This window comes from Oryzias latipes, chromosome 23 (assembly GCF_053564925.1).
Source record: "Oryzias latipes strain Hd-rR chromosome 23, Olatipes_Hd-rR_3.1".
NCBI lineage: Eukaryota > Metazoa > Chordata > Actinopteri > Beloniformes > Adrianichthyidae > Oryzias > Oryzias latipes.
The window spans coordinates 2264415-2282500 of NC_136259.1; the positions used below are offsets into that span (position 1 = coordinate 2264415).

Consider the following 18086-nt stretch of genomic DNA (forward strand, 5'->3'; position numbering starts at 1 on the left):
CAGCCTGTAAATAAACTGTCCTAAGGATTTGTCTATATAATCCACATACCTTGAGTGGGTTTTTATCTGCAAATACGTGGTTTGGTGCAGCTTTAACCAGAATCTACAGTCCTGGATTCTGCTGAGACCTTTTCTGTGGCGGGAGTTTCTTTTTTATTTTCTGACTCTCTCTGCCGCCACATCTTTTTGGTTCTCTCTGCTATTTCCAGCTGTTGCTTGGTATCATGTAAATGAGGCTCTCAGCACAGAGTCTACGATGGTGTCAGGCCTCTCCTTAGTCTCTGGTCTCATTAAAGGCCCAGTGCCGATGACATTTAGCCCGCTGCAGTGTTGGCTAGCTCCTTTACTGAGCCACACAGGTCAAAACAATACACATCGCAACTCCAGCAGTCTAAATTCAGGAAGACTGCATGTTAGAAAATAGCAACTTTTTAACCTGACTGGGGTTTTAAAGACCCACCTGATGAAAATGAGGTTTTTAACGTGTTTTGGTGGGTTTTTTCTGATGATGGAGGACATGTAAGAAAATTAGGATTACATTTTCTTCTTAATTCAAATGTTTGTGAATCAGGAGCTCTCCAAAGCCAGTGCTGAAATAGTAATCCCTTCCTTTATAACATCTAGAATAGATTAATATAATGCTCTTCTTTCTGGTATTAAGTAAAATACCAGCTGCAGCTTGTTCAAAACTCTTCTGCACGCCTTTCTAACCAGATCTAGGAAGAAGGATCACATGACTCCCATTTTGAAATCTTTGCAGTGGCTCCCAGTCTGCTTTAGGATCCATTGTAAGGTTCGTTTATTAGTCTACGAAAGTTTAAATAGAACTGGTCTCTCATTTTTATTAGATTTTCTTGTAGTTTATGACACCCCCAAGAGCCCCGGGTCTGCTGGTGGTCCCAAAGGTCAGAACTAAAACTCATTTCAGCGCAGTGGGCCTCGCTGTGGAACCGCCTGAGGTCGTGAGAGCTTCATCCACTTTTTAAGAAAAAACTTCAAATGCATCTTTCTAGTAAAACTTTTACACAGTTTTTACTTATCTTATTAATTTGATTTATTTTGATCGTACTGGTGGGATGTGTATGTGTCGCTTTTTTTCATGTGTTTTCATTTATTTATTATAATTATTATTTTTACTATGTTTACTATTTTAAACCCTTTGTTTTTTTCTGACTAATATCTATTTTATTATGGGAAGCACTTTGAGATGCTCTTTAGTCTGACAAGTGAAGCAAAGCTGAAGTGAATTGAAAAAGAGGAAAATATGATGCGGGAACCACAACCTCCAACTAAACAGATCGATGTCGGGAAGTGGAGGTGGGCTTACTACCAACGGTCCCGCCCACAACTCAGAGGTGAATTCCCTGATTTTTTTAAAATTTTGACTAAAAGCTGCTTAATCTTAATTAAAAGAGAACTGGAAATGCTTTGAAAACAGATCCAACGATGATCGGAGTGGATCTACAAAGTCGGATTTATCAGCACACGCTGCTTTTATCGCTTTCATCCGTCATTTTAGGAAGCCGTCAGCAGACCCTGCATGGCACAGCAACATCGCACTCTGCCCTGCGATGATGTCAGCAAACCCTCATGATTTGGGTTAACAGCATCTATCTGCAGCGCCTGGCGCTAAGACGGACAAAAGGCTTTGTGAGCCTGAAATGAATAGGGCAGATATTTCCTGACTCGTTGTCCTCCTGGGAGCCTGCAGCTCTGATTCTCTGCGGTCCCTTCATCCTGTTACCGATGCCAGAGTCTGTGTAACCCTTATCTCTGTGCTCACGACATGGCCTGATAGGGAGCTGTATGTGTGCAATTAAAACAGCTCATCCGAAAGATAAGAGGGGGGCCGCGGTCAGGCTGAAAGCCGCAGCCTGCTAGGATCGGGTCTTTAGGTTACAGACCCCGGGGTTAAATGGCCCCAGGTTGGAGAGGGAGGCAGACGGGGCAGACACTTTGTGCTGCCATCCATTCTTCAATGTCCAAACCGAGGCGTTTATTCAAAAAATACGTCTAGACTGAAAAAAAATGGATGGACATTTTGGGTGTAGCTGGTAAAAACAGGAAAATCACGTTTATGTTAGTTCAATAAAGTTCATGGTGTCTGTATTATTAACGGACATCTTATGGTCTTTTGTCATCGGACACGGTTGTGTTTTGTTCACATACCTGTGTCAGGTATGTGAACAAAACACAACCGTGTCTGATGACAAAAGACCATAACAATTCATGTTTATGTTTACTGCATCACATGCGTCTCGTTACATTAGCCACATGAGCCAAATCCTAAGTTCAATTGTTCTCAAAAAATGACTCAAATCCTTCAACAGCAGAGTTTTATCTGCAGTGTTTAGATTCTTTCCACTACCTTTACTCTAACTGATCATGAACGTTGTTCCAGTGGAGAAAAGCAACTTTGTGTTGATCTGCAACGCTTCACAGAAGTGACGTGTTGACGCAACCCGTGTCGATTAGCCGATTCCGCGCAGAAAAAAGGTTTTGTGCCTGTAAAGTGTTGCATATCAGCGCAAAGCGTCAGAATCCGTCGGAATTACGTTAATTGTGTAATCAGTCGTATAGTTACAATAGTTCAAAGAGCGTGTGCCGTTTAGGTGTCACCGGTGTAGGTACCAAAACTGTTCGGCCTGCAATCAGTGTTCGGGGCCTGCGACTAATGATGACGTCACATTACGGTAACCCCACTTGGACAAACGACGTAGCATTGAGATCTGCGCGGCCTCTACATATTTTCATTTCCTTTTGTAACCGAAGTAATATTATTTATCCCACAATGGGGAAATTCTTCTGCGCGTTTTGTCCCATCCCCTGGGGAAGCGATGAGCTGCAGACTGGCTGCGCTTGGGGCGCGGCAGCTGGCTGGGGAGAGCGGGGATCGATCCGCCAACCCCTCGGCCATTGGACGACCTGCTCCACCGCCTGAGCTAAACTGCTGCCGAAAAGTTCTTTTCATTCATAAGTTGTGTCTGACATTATTCTTTGTAGAGATTTTGCCCCAACCCACTTTGTAAAAAGATCTATGGCTGTTAGAATGAACCTGCTGCTCCACACAAGTGAACCGCGTCTCTGATCAGAGCAGCTGGTCTCGTAGCTTCGTGTTCGCAGGCAGGGACTCCTGTGCTTTATTACAGTGTGCGGTCCGGAGGGTCCGGACCGCAGTCCGTTCACCCACTCTGCATGAGCGACACTCAGGTGAAGCGGGTCTCCCAGGAGATTTGTATCTCCAAGCAGAGGAGCGGCTTTGGGACGGCCGAAGGCGGCTTTTGAATGAACAGTCCTGAGAAACCGTGCAAAAAATCATGTGAATCTGTGTCACACGTCGGATCCAGACAAAACAACGGCTGATGGTTATTCCAGTTTGAGTTCAGAATAAAGAACGGGCACTACGGATTTAAAAAAAACTATAAGCGAACATGCACATAATAATAATCATAACAATAAAAAAAGCTTGTTTTGAAGATCATCTTGCTCTTTGTCGGAGATTTGTCTATGTACAACGAAATTCGTAATTTCATCTTCTATGTTCGTACCGTTCTTTATCTAGACCAATCATTATCTGACACCTCATGGTACCAACGTACAGCCAATCAAATAGTGTGACGTCATCATTAGTCGCAGGCCCGAACAGTTTTGGAACTTACACTGAGAGCCTCAAGCTTACGGGGCTGTAGAGGGGATGACTCAAGAAATGATTTACAACTTATTCTAACCCAAAAGTATTCGCAATGGTAGAAAAAACTGTTCCTAAAGCTCAAAATCCACAACTGTTAGGGCCACCAGTTAGAATCCGGTTTTTGGAGCGATATGGGGGGGACCTCCGGTTCTGGTCGAGGACGTTGATGTCTGCAGCCGGGTCTTCTTGGGTTTTTGTGCAACGTATTTTCATTTAAAACTGCAAGTGTAGCATAGAAAGAATTATATTTGTTGCGAACTTTAGATGTTCCCCGGACCAAAAGAACAGGATAGTGAATTCAGATTCATATCCTTCTGCTGAGATGTTACCCACCCTGTCTGGCAGACCGACACAGCCGAACGAGCTCCATGTGTGGGCAGATTAGCCCTCAAAGCGTGACATGAAAACATGTACAGATTAGACGGAGCCGGTGGCGGAGCCAGAGTCACGGCGCCGTGGAAGAGGGGGGAAACTCTGACCTTGGTACTGACCTGAGCCGGCTGGAATGAGTTCTGAGTCAGCTCAGTATTTTTGTGGTTCTCAAAGTGCTGAGAGCTGGTAAACAGGATATTGAGTCCCAGATGACTTTCGGCTCACGCCATGAAAGCGCCGGAGCCCCACGGCTCTGCAGCCGGGGGCGGCGGATCTGTGGGACGAGGCGCATGTTTGCTCCGTCCAGAACGCGGGCTGGCGTGTTTGATGGGACGCAGATGAAAGTGAGCCCGCATGACGGCCACATGTTTCTAAGCCACACAGATAAAGGTGCTGCTGCAGAGATAAAACAGACACATGGCGGGAAAACCTGGACACACACCAGTTCCTTTCTTTCTGATTCTGCCGTTCCGTCCTCCTCTTCCTCCGCATGAAACCCAATCACTCTTATCAGGAGGAAGGTTATGGCATGAGGAGGAGGAGGAGCACATCAGACTATGAAGGGCAGCAGAGGGGGCATTTGCTCGTCACTATTTTTATTTGCACATTTATTTATACATTTGAATCAAACTGTAGGATGAACAGCAGATTATGCTTCAAGGGCAGTAGCTTTAAATGTAAATGTTTTTACAGAGACCAACTTCAGTGCATAATGTGTCAGCATTTGGCAGGAGGGGATCCATTGTGCGCACCGAGAATAATAATTTTCAAACTGTAGTTAGTTTCCTGTAGAAACGCAGGGAGTTTAAGCAGAAGACGAGGTCGAGCAGGAAGAGGTTAACCCTTGTGTTATCTTAGATGACCCCCCCTCACATTGACATGATCTCCCTACCATGACAAAGGTGGATAAAGGTGGAAAGATTTCATGTAATCCATGGACACCAGTGAAGATCACAAATCATTGAAGAAAAAAGGTTCAGAGGACTGTCTAGTGGGTCTAGATGACCCAACTCCCAATGGTAAAGTGCCTAGGATAGCACAAGGGTTACATACCTTTTTATTAAACATAGGAGGAGAGAAGAAATCGATAAATCTATGAACAAATAATAACCAAGAAGTTAAAGTTTTGTTTCTTTTCCGTTGAGAGTTTCAGAGTTTATCTGCTCTTTATGCAAGAAAAAGACAAACCGCCTATTAATAGAAAACCAAAGACGTCTCTGCATCAAGCCTCACCTGAACTAACATATTAGTGATTACAAATACATATTTGTTTGTGTAAAGCATTTTTCTAAATAAAAAGAAAAATAATACACTACTGGTTTTATTTTTTCTCCCAAACATACCAAATAATAACTTAAAATTTGTTATTTTGTTTTTGCGGAAAAAATTGGTTATGTAAAAAAAACAAATATAGTAAATAAATAAAAAATCCGGCATATAATTAATATAAATGCAAAAAGTTTAAAAGTAAAATCCAGGAACTAAATTGTCTAGTTCACCTTCATCCTGCTACAAACAATAAAACAAATTTTTTTTTATTGCCTATTTATTAGAATATATCAAAATGATTTATTTTAATCAGAAAAACATTTTACGTCCAGTATTTACAGGAGAAACCGTTAAAACATATTTAAAGTTAATCTATAGAATGAACAGAGATGATTGATGATGACATTGTGAATGGACTTTTTCAGATCAAATCGTTTATTGCTGAAATCGAGACGCCAAAGTGAAGATGAGAGGTCAGAGGGAACCCAAAGCAAAGCTGCTTCGTCGTTTCTGCAGCTGCTGGCTGAGACTTCAGATGAAGAAGAGGAGGCCGAGCATCAGAGGAAGGCAGGATGGAGCGGCCCTCGCTTCACGCTGGCATCAAACGGTGGGGCCCATCAGGTGCCGACTTTTTACACCAACCGCGGTTCTGGAGCACAAACCATAGCGGTGACGCCTAAAATGGTCGGCCCACATGCCGTCCACAGGAAGCAGAAAAACGTTCGCTCAGCTTAACTTAGCTGCTGAATGTACAGATAAAAGGGAAAAAAAACGGTCTGTGCACAGCGAGTGTCACAGCTGCTTGGAGGAGGAGCCAAGTTGGCCCGGGCGGCGAGGGGGCAGCGTACCCTGAAGCCTCTGTGTCACAGGTTTGGATCAGAGAGCAGCAAAAAGAGACCATGTGACCCGGTGCCACCAAAAAAAAACCTGTGACACTGGCTTATCGACAGGAGCTGGCCAGACTGCTGGCACCGGCTCCCCCAGCTGGAAGGGCGAGGGGGGGGGACCCTGATCTTATGCCAGACGCCCCCAAAACTCCAGCATCCACGGAGAACGACTCCAGCTGAACGGCGAGCTGCCAGAGGTTTTCTGAGCGAAGCATCTGTCCACGGTGGAAACCTGCCCACCCGGATGAGCAGAGGTCACGGTGAAATCCCCCACATGGAGCCTTCAGACCTCATCTTCCTCACGGCTAATCCTCACTTTGAAACTTACTCATCAAGGAAAGTCAAATGTGCAAGAAAAATGCAAGATCGCTATAAAAAAAAGCATTAGAAAAAAACAAAAAAGTACTTTTAAGGCAAACGTTGCTATGACTACGCTCACTCCCACCTAACCCCCCTTAAAAATTGTAACATGAGCCGCACTGTTGTATTTCTGGAAAAAATAAAGGCGCCTTATCGGCCGATAATTAGTTGAGCTAAAGTCAGTTTATAAAGCTAGTCAGAGGTAGATTTGACCACATTTACGCTGTTTAAATGTGTGTCTATCAAGTCCATTTGGGGTGAAGTGACCTGAACACGCTAAAAGAAATAAATGTTTTAGAAAGTTATGATGTTTTATTTACCATCAAATAGTTATAGAACAGCAGCTTTAAACTTTTGTAACACAATTTGAACACAAGGGAACAAAAACTCTAGAAAACGTGACTTTAAATCCTAATTACAGTGACGACTGATACCGCCTAAAACAAATATTACTGTGCCTATTAGCTAACTTCCAACTTTGCTAGTAACACGTGAGAAAAACATAGTCTGACACCGCTACACGTTAGCGTATTGACAATACATGGAACTTCCAACCATGTTAGCAACATGTACAAAAAATTAGACGCGGTGTGTACGGGCCTTTAGAGTGTTGACAATTCGCGTAACTCCCAACCTTGTTGGCAACACGTGAGAAAATGAAACAGCTACAACAATTTTTACTGTGGCTATGTGCTAACTTCCAAATTGTTGGTAACACGTGATAAAGACACAGTACGACACCGCTACACATTAGCCGTGTTAGAAGCGTTAGCTATGTTAGCGTATTGACAACACCTGTCATCCACCCTCGTTAGCCAGACGTTTAAAAGAAAGAAAGAAAAACAGTCCGACACGGCTACATGTTAACTGCGTTAGCATGTTCTCACTAGCACCCAACCAAACATGCTTGAGGTGCAGAAAAATATGGTACTTAGATGAGTTAGCAAAATGTTATGAAGGTAGTTTGAGGAAGATAGACACAGATTTAGCCGTGTGTGGCGTTCCAGTCAAAGTGACCCAAACAGACGGAGAGAAAAAAACGTTCGTCACTGAAAATAGACCCTGACAAGAATGACAGGGATCTTGTGCATTAGTCCCCGCACACCTCTGAAAACAATGGAATAAAAAAATCTGTCCTGCTAAGAGTTACAGGATGACAGATTTTATCTTTTGTCACACATTTAAAAAAAAAACTTTTGGTATCAAAGAGTGACTTTAAAATGAGTAAGCCTCAGATAGTTACAGGAAAAAAAAAGATTGAATTACTTGGTTCATTTGCAAAGAACTCATTTCATTGATAAAGTCAATTAACATCAATGTCCATCAGATTTTCAAAATAAAAGCCTCATGGGAAACCCTGATATTTATGACTAATGGGTAAGAGATGACCTAGAAAAATTAAAATGCAGTATTTTACTCTTGGGGGTTAGGGGGTCATCGCAAAGTAACTCGCTTATCCAGGAGGGGAAAAGCTGAAATTGTGGTCAAAGATATCATTTTGGGGGGGTTGCAAATGTCATGAATTCCAGGACAAAAGACAGAATCGTCGAAACTGTCAGTGACTCTGATTTGATCTTTACCGTCCATCTCTGAGGTGAAATAAGAAACGACATTATTTGTGTGATTTACTTTCATTTTGGAAGCCTCCTCTAAGCCCCCCAGGACTTTTTTGAGGTGCTCCTGAAGGTGACGGCGGCCATCCTGCCCCCGCATGCAGCTTAAAGCTCCATCCGTCTCTGGGTGACAAACTCCTCGCCGGCATTGGAGGCGGGAGAGCAGAGATCAGCCCCCATCTGTCCCCGCCACGCCGCTGATGTTTGCTACCGTTAGCCTCGGCGCCGGAGCTCCAGCTGATGAATTTAAGACTTTTTTGAGGCTTTTTTTCAAATTTTCAGTAGAGCTGAATCCCTCCCTGCTACAGTTTCATGGTTAACAAGCTAAAACACCAAAATGGAACGAGGCTTTTGTGTCTTTTTATAAACTCTGAAGAACCGCGGGGTCAAACCTGGACTCTCGAAACACAAGATTCTTTACTTCATTACATATTTTTCTTGATTTGTTTGGACTCTATTACTGCTATTGAAATGAAAGCAAAATTAAAGGCAAATCAACTTTAAAAGCTCAGAAAGAAAGTGTCCTTGGGTTCTCAAAAGACTGATTTGAAGTTTTTTTGCTCCTGAAAAAAAGAAAATGAGTAAAAACGTGGTTTTGAAAAAAGAAAGAAAGGCATAAAGTCATTTTGCTTTGAAGTTAAAAAATGTATATAAAAAGGAACTGAATGAAAACTTATTATTAAAATAATAAAATCATAAATTGAAACTTTGTCTTTGATTCTGGCTGCTGCTTTTGGATGTCATTCACTGTTATAAATATGTTTGTTTAGTCGGTGATGCAACATCCTCTTTGTTTTGAGTTTTGTTTTTATTATTATACTTAAATTAGAAAACAATAAAAAAAAACAATGAAGCAGTTTCTCTAAATGTCTATTTTTTAAGTCTGTCTGTAAATAAAAAAGATCCTATTTTCCAGGTTTTAGATCTTTTTGTTTTGGATTTTCTTAAGTTCAGTGTTGCGTGTCAGTCCACGCACACCACCGGTGACTCAAACAATAAAGCAGTGGAATAAAAAAAAAAAAAAAAAGTCTCATTTAAACTGGAAAAGAAAAATATTAAAGCTTCATGAAATCAGAATTTAGTTGTTATCCTGGAAAATCCTGGAAGAATGTTTCCTGCGAGGTTCCGCGGCTGTGCGTGCGTGCGCACGGAGCGCGCACAGGTGCAGGTGTGTGCTTGGGTGGGGAGGGTACCCCCACCAAAAATGGCAGTTCGCCCCTTTCAACGGCATCTTACCTGTCAACGTCCCACTCCCTTCCGGCTCCTCGACGCCCTTTTAAACCATGGGAGGCTCGTGCTGCTACAATCCAGCCGCGAGTCTGTGGCGTGGACACATTTGCGCCCACGGAGGTCCACAGGAAAAGGGGGAGAACAGAGCTTCTCTCCTCAAAACCAGGCTGGTCAGACAGGATTATCCGTCTTCAGAGAAGAATCCCATCCGGAGTCCAAAGCTTGGCGGCCTGATCGGTGCGTGATCGTGCGGGAGGGGAACGCACCTGCAGCCTCTCGATCCGCGCTGCGCCGCGGCTCTCCCGCTCTGACAGCTGCGCTCTGCGCGCAACCAACTTTTAAGGAGAGACTGTGGCGCGCCGCCGTTACTTCAGGGGACAGAGCTGTGCAGTAATCAGATTACTTTTCTGGGGTTTTAAGGGGCGCTTACTTTCTGCGCTCGGGATCTGCAGATGAAACCTAGGGATCTTTTTAAATCTCAATAAAGGTAGAAAGTCTAAAATTTATAATTAAATAATTCGATTTGTGTCTCTGGGTTAAATATAAATACATATGTCAAGCAATTATAACCAGAACTGTTTCTAAACCTGTCACGCGCCAAAATCATTAAATCATTAATTGGAGGCTAAACTTGCCCTCTGCTGCCACCATGTGGACGTTGAAGGAATTGCAGTTTGATCAAAAGGTTTATTTCATGGTGAAAACAGTCTGTCACGCTTTCTCACGCACACTCCAACACACAATTTTCCATTTAGAAACTAACGCAATGAAGCCCCCCCCCAAAAAAAACCCCACACACAAAACCACGAGGAGCAGAGTCTTTGCGTTCCGCCGAGTCCATCCAATAAAACATGTTCATTCCATTTTTTTCTTTTTTTTTGACAGCAGGTCAGGAAAAAAATCATCTTAAGGCAAAGTTTAGACCAAGACCCCCCCTTCCCCCAACACGAGTGTCCAAATTCCCCACGGATCAGTTGTAGATGCCATCATCGCTTTCAGAAACATGTTCATGGGGGTCCTTCCCGCCCGCCGCCGACCCCAAGCATTCCTCCTTGATGTAGATCTCCTCGTACGTGTCCGACTCCAGGTGGTCCAGACGCTCGGCCTGGCCGTTCATGATCTCATCCGGGGTTTTCATGAACCTGCAGGTAGCAGAAAGGAGGGTTTTCAGCAGGCGGAGCTGCAGGACTGGAAATCCAGCTCCAGGAAACGTACCTGAACAGAAGCCGTTGGCCCGGCTCTTTCCTGATGATGTTCAGCTTGTAGTAGTGTCTCAGTGCTCGCGACATTTTCTCGTACGTCATGTTGGTTCTGTTCTGCAAAGGTCAAAAAAAACACAGGAGTTTGTAAGAATGGCTCTTCAGTAAAAGATCGAAATGCTCACTGTGTCCACTAGGGGGCAGCAGATAGCATTGAACCTGTGAAGTTTGGACTGGATTTTTCCTTTTCTGTTTTAAAAAAACTGAATCCTGTTTTATTATTTTAAACACATTTTGTCATCTCAAACTGTGTTGGGGCAAAAGTCCAGTCTTTTGAAAACCATTGTCATCAGCGCTAACATCAGCCACAGAACCTCAAAAATCTTTCAGAATCAGAAGAAACCTCTACGTCACAGCGATCGGCCATCACATCGGTCGTACCGCGTCCCTCCTGCAGCGGTGCGGACTAGGTTGAACGGTTTTGGCAGCGACTGTCCGTCTGAGTGGCGTTCATACTTTTAAAGCCTGATGATGCGATTCGCAGGTTTGTTATTTTATTTCTAGAGATTTACAGGGAGATTCTTTGCTATTCTGTTTCATGTATCGAGCTTGATTTGGTTCCTCTGGAAAATGTTTCTGGAGAAGCTCACATGGATATAAATATGTTTCCGGTTCATTCGTGATGCAGACAGGACGGGGTAGGAGGTACATGACGGGGTCTTGGATTTCAAAAGCCTTAACAAAAAAGTACACTTTAAAAAAAAGTTCTATCACCTGCTGCATGTCTTAATGGAATAGATAAAGATCCGGTTTTCATTAGAACATAGATATGGCGTGTAAACGGCGTGTTTTCTTCCAGTGTCTAATCCCTCTTGCATTTTAAGAGGCCTTGTATTCGACATCCGCGGACGTGGAAATGGCGGTTTTCCGGATCAGCTTTGCTCTGCTGTAGGAACCACTTGCAGTGACGCCACGCACACTGTTGTCCGCCATTTTTGGGTAAAATCGGCAACTTTGATGTAAAGCTACGTTGACAGATTTGTTAGTGGACGAGGTTTGGTGTGCACCCTGTACAACCATGAATCTTACGCCAAGCTTTTTCTTTCTCAGCTCTATTCGGATTCTGCGGTTGGCACTTCTGTGAGTTTAAAGATTTGTCACTAACAAATCTGTGGTCAGGTTGACCAATCAGGGACTCAGATTGGTCAAGTTGAACCTTGACCACGATTGGTCAAGGGAAGGGGTGTCAATCACTTTGTAGTGAAACGTTTATCATGGGCCACCATTTTGTTTTCACAGTTGGAACAATTTCTACTAAGTGTGAGCAGAAATTTGTCCCCGCCGCATGCGTGGAAAGCCAAAAAAACAAAATCAAAATACAGCAGCGAATCCAAAACACACGTGTCGAGGATATCCAAAGAAAGTTTTGAAGTTATTATGGGATGACCTTACGACCTAGGGCTTGACGGACATTTTGTGGCAAAGATTGAGATTTGCCGTTTTTGAAGTTTTTCGACAAAATGGGAAAACAACATTTTAGTTTGTGCCATTTTCACGAAATTTCACGCAAATGCCGCTAGCTTAAGTTTACAACGACCACAGAAGTTCCACCGCCATCTTGAATTAAAAAAAAACACTTTTAGCTCCAGATACAAACTAAAACTCGTCTGAAGGATTTTTATTGATTGTAACTTCTCGATTATCAATGGCGAAGTACTGTGGAAAAAATGTTGGAATTAGAAGTTTGAAAGGCGTGCGTGTGTCGATTTTGCAACTGTTGCGATCTCAGCTAGCTCTCACATTTCTTATCACAATGTCGTAAAAACCGTATACATGAATTCTCCGGTTATAACGTACGATATGACAGTGTCAAAATTCTGGGCTTGGTAAACAAAAAACCTTTGCCAAAATAATCTGCTGACTCAGCTAAAAAATGTAATTCGGGTGAAAAATATTTACAATTCTCTAAGGAAATCAATATCCACTTGTCAGGATTTCCATAGGAAGTTTTCCAATCATTGTGGGATGGCCAGATGACCTACGATTTGGCGGCCATTTTGTGCCAAAATCAGAGATTTGTGGATTTTCTACAATTAAGGAAAATTACCTTCTTTCGAGTAATTTTTGCAAACATTTACACACGTGGTGCTAACTTAAGTCTACAACGACCCCTGGAGTTTTGCCAACCTTTGACCTCGGGAAGAAACCTCCATCTTGAATTAAAAAGAAACTGCACCTTTAGTAGCAGATACAAACGAAAACTCGTGATTTTCATTGATCATTTCCGAACTTCTCGGCCATCATTTGGAAGCAATTATGGAAACAATGTTGGAATTCTAAGTTGTAGATTTTGAACGTTTTGCACGTGGCGACCTTGCAAAAGTGGCATTCTCCTATACTTGCACATTCTTTAATGGAACACAGTGAACATTTTCCAAAGCGATCTTTTAACCAGAGCTATGAAGTACAGAGCGGGGACACGGCTGGCAGGCGGGAATATTTGAGCAAACTTCTCACATCTTGCTACAAACTAACAATAGGGTGTTCAGAGGTCACATGACCTCATGACCCGGCTCGCTGATTCCATTTGCTCTTCATAGACGTGACATTTATACGTTAAGATCTTCTTTTGCAGACGGAGCAGAAAGGGAGTCAGGTGGAGGTGTTTACTTTGTGGTTGCCCCAGAGCCTGGCCAGGCCGTTGGGATCCATGATGCGGAAGACTTTGCTCTCCGGATCCTCCCAGCGGATGTAGTTCTCGTACCTGCTGTCCGACAGGAGCTGGTAGATGTAGTCCCACAGCCGCCGGCAGTCTGTCAGGCCCCACAGGTAAAGGAGCCTGTTAAGGGGAGGTTCTCTGGTTCCTCTCACACAGAGGTTTCTAGAAGGTTCGGAACTTTACCTGCTATGCGCCCGATGGGCATCTGCTGCTCCTCAGGAGGAGACACGGGCATGATGACGTGGTTCCTGTACATCGAGTCCTCCTGCTGCTGCTGCTGCTGCAGGAGATGCTGCTGGACCAGCAGCTGGTGGGGGTGAACGTGGACTTTGCCCTCACGGCCGTTCTCCATCCCCACCGGGGTCGGGGGTCCGCCCCGGCTGTGTCTGAAATCTCCGCCGCCGCCTCTGTTGGGACTCAGGAGTAAAGGGTTCATGATGGGGCTGGGCATGAGCTGGATGACTCGAGGAGGGCCCGCCTCCTGGACCCCAGGGCTGCCCGGGCAGGGGGCTCCTCTTGGCGTTGCGCAGCGGCCGTTGGGGGCAGCCGGTGACACCGACAGGGGGTACATGTCGTCGGGCAGGTGGTGGTTGCTGTCAGGCAGCTGGGGGAGGCTTTGGAGGTGGTCCTCGGAGGCGGGGCGAGGGTCATCCTGCTCGGGAGGGAACCGGCGGGGGGTCGGGTTGTGGGGGGAGCGGGAGCGGTGCCGCAGTTCAATGGTGGGCGGATGCTCAGGCAGGGGGTCAGTACCTCGTGGTGTCCGCCGTACCGTTTCTGAGGAAGACATTTCAGAGATAAATTCAGAGTGAATCAGACATCAAAGTCCTCACTTTCTGATATCAAGCCCCCATATTTGATTCCACTTTAAGCTGCCCCCCAACTGTTGCAGTTCCTCAGATCACCACTGGAGGCTGGTTTCAGAAAGAAGCATTGTCCCTTTGATTCTCGTGTTAGGCCTCAAAAAACCTTTTTTCAAAGCGTTCCCAGCGGTCTTTAATTATGATTATGCAACAATCCAAAAACCTGGGTGGTTTTCTAGGACATCAATATCATCATTAGAAATTCACCTCTCCGAGTCTGACTCCCTGATTGGTCAAAGTTGGACTGGTTTAACTTTCAACAGGCATTCAATGGTCGCACGTTTTGTACGTAGAGCCCGAAAATGGTCGTAGAAGCTTCGTAGCTACGCGTGAACGCCAGAGTTTGTAATATGAAAGGCGTATTTAGGCAACTTTTCATCGGATGTTGCTGCTTAAAAGCGCGTTCCCGAGGGGGGGGTGAACATAAGACTGAGTTCTGCTTCTTTCTCTGCATTGCTGTCAACAGCATATACTGATATACACACCTATGGCGCCCTCTAGTGGTTGTTAGTGGGAAAATAAGACACATACAAGCCTATAATGGAAAACTTGGAGAACTGAGGAAATTAAACAATTGAAGAGACGTTGTAGATCTGCTGAAAGACTTTGGAGAAAACACAAACTATCAACTATAACAACACCAACTAAAACTATATAATCAAACAGTAAAACAGACCAGAAATTCATACTTCACGAACATCATCTCTGTAAATAAAAATAATCTCAGAGTCCTGTTCACCACGATTGAGTCTTTGATCAAATGAAATGTGAACAAAAACACAATGCCAGCCTCATTGTGTGAGGACTTTGCAGACCACTTCAGGAGTGAGATCGCTTCTGTCTGATCAAACATCATAAAAGGACAGAAAAGCCTTTTTATTGGTAATGATGGCTTGATTTTACCTGAGGAAGCACTGGACAGTTTTGACCTGGTTGAAGCTGCAACACTTGGTCGAGTTTTCTCCCAAGTTAATCCAACGACCTGTTTTTTAGACCCCATCCCTACTTCACTTTTTAAATCATGTTACGGGTCTTTGAGAGTGAGATTTTAAATATCATGAACTCCTCTCTACAGACCGGTATTTTTCCTGCTGCCTTTAAAACGGCAGTGGTGAAACCGTTACTCAAGAAAACTAATTTAGACCCTTCAGTTTTTAATAACTACAGACCTGTGTCCAACGGGCCATTTTTAAGTAAAGTTTTAGAAAAACTTGCTTTTATTCAGCTTAATGAGTTTCTCCTACAAAACAACCTTTTTGAGATAAACCAGTCTGGCTTTAGAACGAACCACAGTACTGAACCAGCCTTGTTAAAAATCGTTAATGATGTCAGGTGTGCCTTGGATTCAATGTTAACAGAGACGTGCTGTGGAGGCCCTGCTGTAGGCCCACAGAAAAGGCTTCAGGTGAGGCATGCCTCACCAGCAGGGGGCAGACGTGAGCTGACAGCTGCTTTGTAGCTACACTGCTGCCATAGAAACCGACTAAGGACGTCTTTCTCCACTGAGAGAAGAAACTCATATAAAATAAAGGAAAATCAGGAAGACTTTTCCAACAGATCATAGAGGTTTTTGTGGAGAAGGATCGGAGCATGGACTCAAAAAGTAAGAAATTTTCAATGTGTGTTTGTTTAAAATAACATGGGAGTTAGTGTGAAATTCATTTAAATTTATTCAATCTATTATTCTATTTTTTTATTCTATTTATTTGTTAGAAACAAGAAACAATCACGAACACGTCAAAACAATGAAAAAGAATATATATATATATATATAGATATATACACACACAGGTGTATATATATACATACATGTATATATAAGGTATTGTGTGGTTGTGTGAGTGCATCAACACTTGTGGTCACATGTTCTTTGTTCCTGCCGGCATCAATGTTTCCTGCTGCCAGGAAGTGAGAATCCTCTAAACTTTCTGTTCACATTTTACAAACCACAAGGTGTCAGTAGGACCTCACAGCCGGGTTTTCTGATCATATGCATGTAAACGTTCTGCAGAGAAGCGTCAGCTTAAAGGAGGAATCTCCTTTCTCCTGTGGAGGAGCACCAGAACGAGGACGACCTGACAGCTCGTCGGGTTCGCTCAGACCGCACAGCGTTTCCTCGTAGAGCCGGTTCCACCGCTCCACCCGTCTGCCAAGTGATTGCTCCACATAATTGCTGCTCCGCCGCACTTCCTCGGATCAGGGCCAGGAGGCGGTCTCAGGTGTTTCACAGAACTTTATCACAGCTTCCTGGAAGGCGGCGATCGGCCGCTGCACCTTGACAAGGCAGTTCACGCTTCCACTGGAGATTTGATGAACCAAAACCAAGACAGGAACAAAGAAACGTCCTGGTTCAGTTTGACTTTTGTGAGAATCTCTGACCCTGTTGCGGTTTCCCAGCACTTCCACCTTAAGATGACTCATCGGTTTAGAAGACGATTGAGGAGTAAAGAGGGAAAATGATCGGAGCACTTTCCAGACAGTTCCACGCATACAGAGACGTTTTTAAAGAACGACAGTAATGCCTGTTCCGGGTCAAAATCATTGACTATATGAGATCTGGACTGAGTGGCCCCTCCCCCATGGCGTTCCAAACAGGAAGTACCTGCTGGCTCCAAGAAGCCAAAATCCCATAGACTTCTACAGAGAAAGAACAGCGGTTACTCCGTCATTCTATTGGTCAGAAGAACGTTTCTTACTTTTTTTTTAACTTGTTCTTGATAATCCTCTTTTTTCATTATATCTCTTTTCGTAGTTCAATGGATTCAAGTTATGAACCGACCAACCAAATCTAACGTCAAACTGTTAGATGGACAGATCCTCCAGAGCCCGTTTTCAGGTGGTAGGGGTGTGGCCTTCCAACAAGCTCACTCCTGACTGGCAAGAATGGTTGCCATAGAAACGCTGACTCAGACCGACGCGGACCAGTAACTGCTTCAGCCTTAGGCACCGTAAGGGGGTTGACCTCTACAGGTGCTGCAGGTTTCTTGGGTGGTCCGGGCCCGAAGGTGGCTGCAGAGAGAAGGGGGCCACATCTTGAGGGGTGTGTCATCATTGTGCGTGTGGTAAATGTATCGTCGAGCTTTTGTTGGGATGATGTAAGTCACACGTACAGGTGATGCTGTCACGTGGTGTCCTTGCGTCACACCCTAAGGTGCGGGTGCTGGCTCCTGACTGAACGTGTGCAAACGCTGCACGCACGTTGAGTGCACGTGGGACATAAGGGGCTCCCGAAAACCACACTCTGATCATCTCAGTTCCTCATCTCTAACAGTCAGGCTGCACACTTGTCAGTTGATCGGCACCGACGGGCTCCTTGCACAGCGCGCAGGTTTCCCGCTTACACAGCCTTACGTCTTCAGTGTTCACTATGACCCCTACAGGTTCGCCCATTTTCGCCCGTATCCACCTGTAAGGGCGATTGTGACTGGGGCATTACTGACAACATCCGGCTCCAACATGGCGACGTCTAGATCGCGGAAAAACGGCGACAGAATTGACATCATTTAGGTGGACGCAGAAGTACGTCTTTTTTTATGATGTCATCACAAAAACAGCAGCAGGCTGGACATTTATCCACATACGGAGTCCAACAGTTGTGACAGAAAAACTGTTTTTGCACATTTAATGTTTGTCCATTTCTGTTTTAATCCTCATCAGCTGCTGTGCTTTTCCTGGTCTGCAGATAGGGGGGAGACAGCGTGAACAGTTTCCACAGCGGGGGACAAATATGAAGCCAGAACCGTCTCATAATTCAGAAATTCTGACAGACGGACTTCTGCTTGGTACACATTCCCACCCTAACTACTAAACAACTATATAGTGCAGCACTCTGTAGTAAATATGTAATTGATTTGAGCGTTTTGCAACGATTATTTTAGTCCACTGT

The 18086-nt window shown here is 44.3% G+C and overlaps 2 protein-coding genes across 5 annotated transcripts in view; both read right to left on the minus strand.

Annotated features, from left to right (window-relative positions):
* Window positions 1-9954, minus strand: part of tafa2 (TAFA chemokine like family member 2) — a 98177-nt gene extending 88223 nt beyond the window's left edge. For both annotated transcript variants that reach the window (XM_023952222.2, XM_078941758.1), the window contains exon 1: window positions 9429-9954. The gene's annotated coding sequence lies outside the window, so the exon portion shown is untranslated. The remainder of the gene's footprint in view (window positions 1-9428) is intronic.
* A 135-nt stretch (window positions 9955-10089) lies between these two features.
* The window catches only part of etv6 (ETS variant transcription factor 6), a 41524-nt gene continuing 33527 nt past the window's right edge, over window positions 10090-18086 (minus strand). For all 3 annotated transcript variants that reach the window (XM_078941755.1, XM_023952219.2, XM_023952220.2), the window contains 4 exons: window positions 13524-14114; window positions 13292-13434; window positions 10638-10738; window positions 10090-10564 (listed from right to left, as the gene is read on the minus strand). In XM_078941755.1, the coding sequence (XP_078797881.1) occupies window positions 10393-10564; window positions 10638-10738; window positions 13292-13434; window positions 13524-14114 (1007 nt within the window). In that variant the 3' untranslated portion in view covers window positions 10090-10392. The remainder of the gene's footprint in view (window positions 10565-10637; window positions 10739-13291; window positions 13435-13523; window positions 14115-18086) is intronic.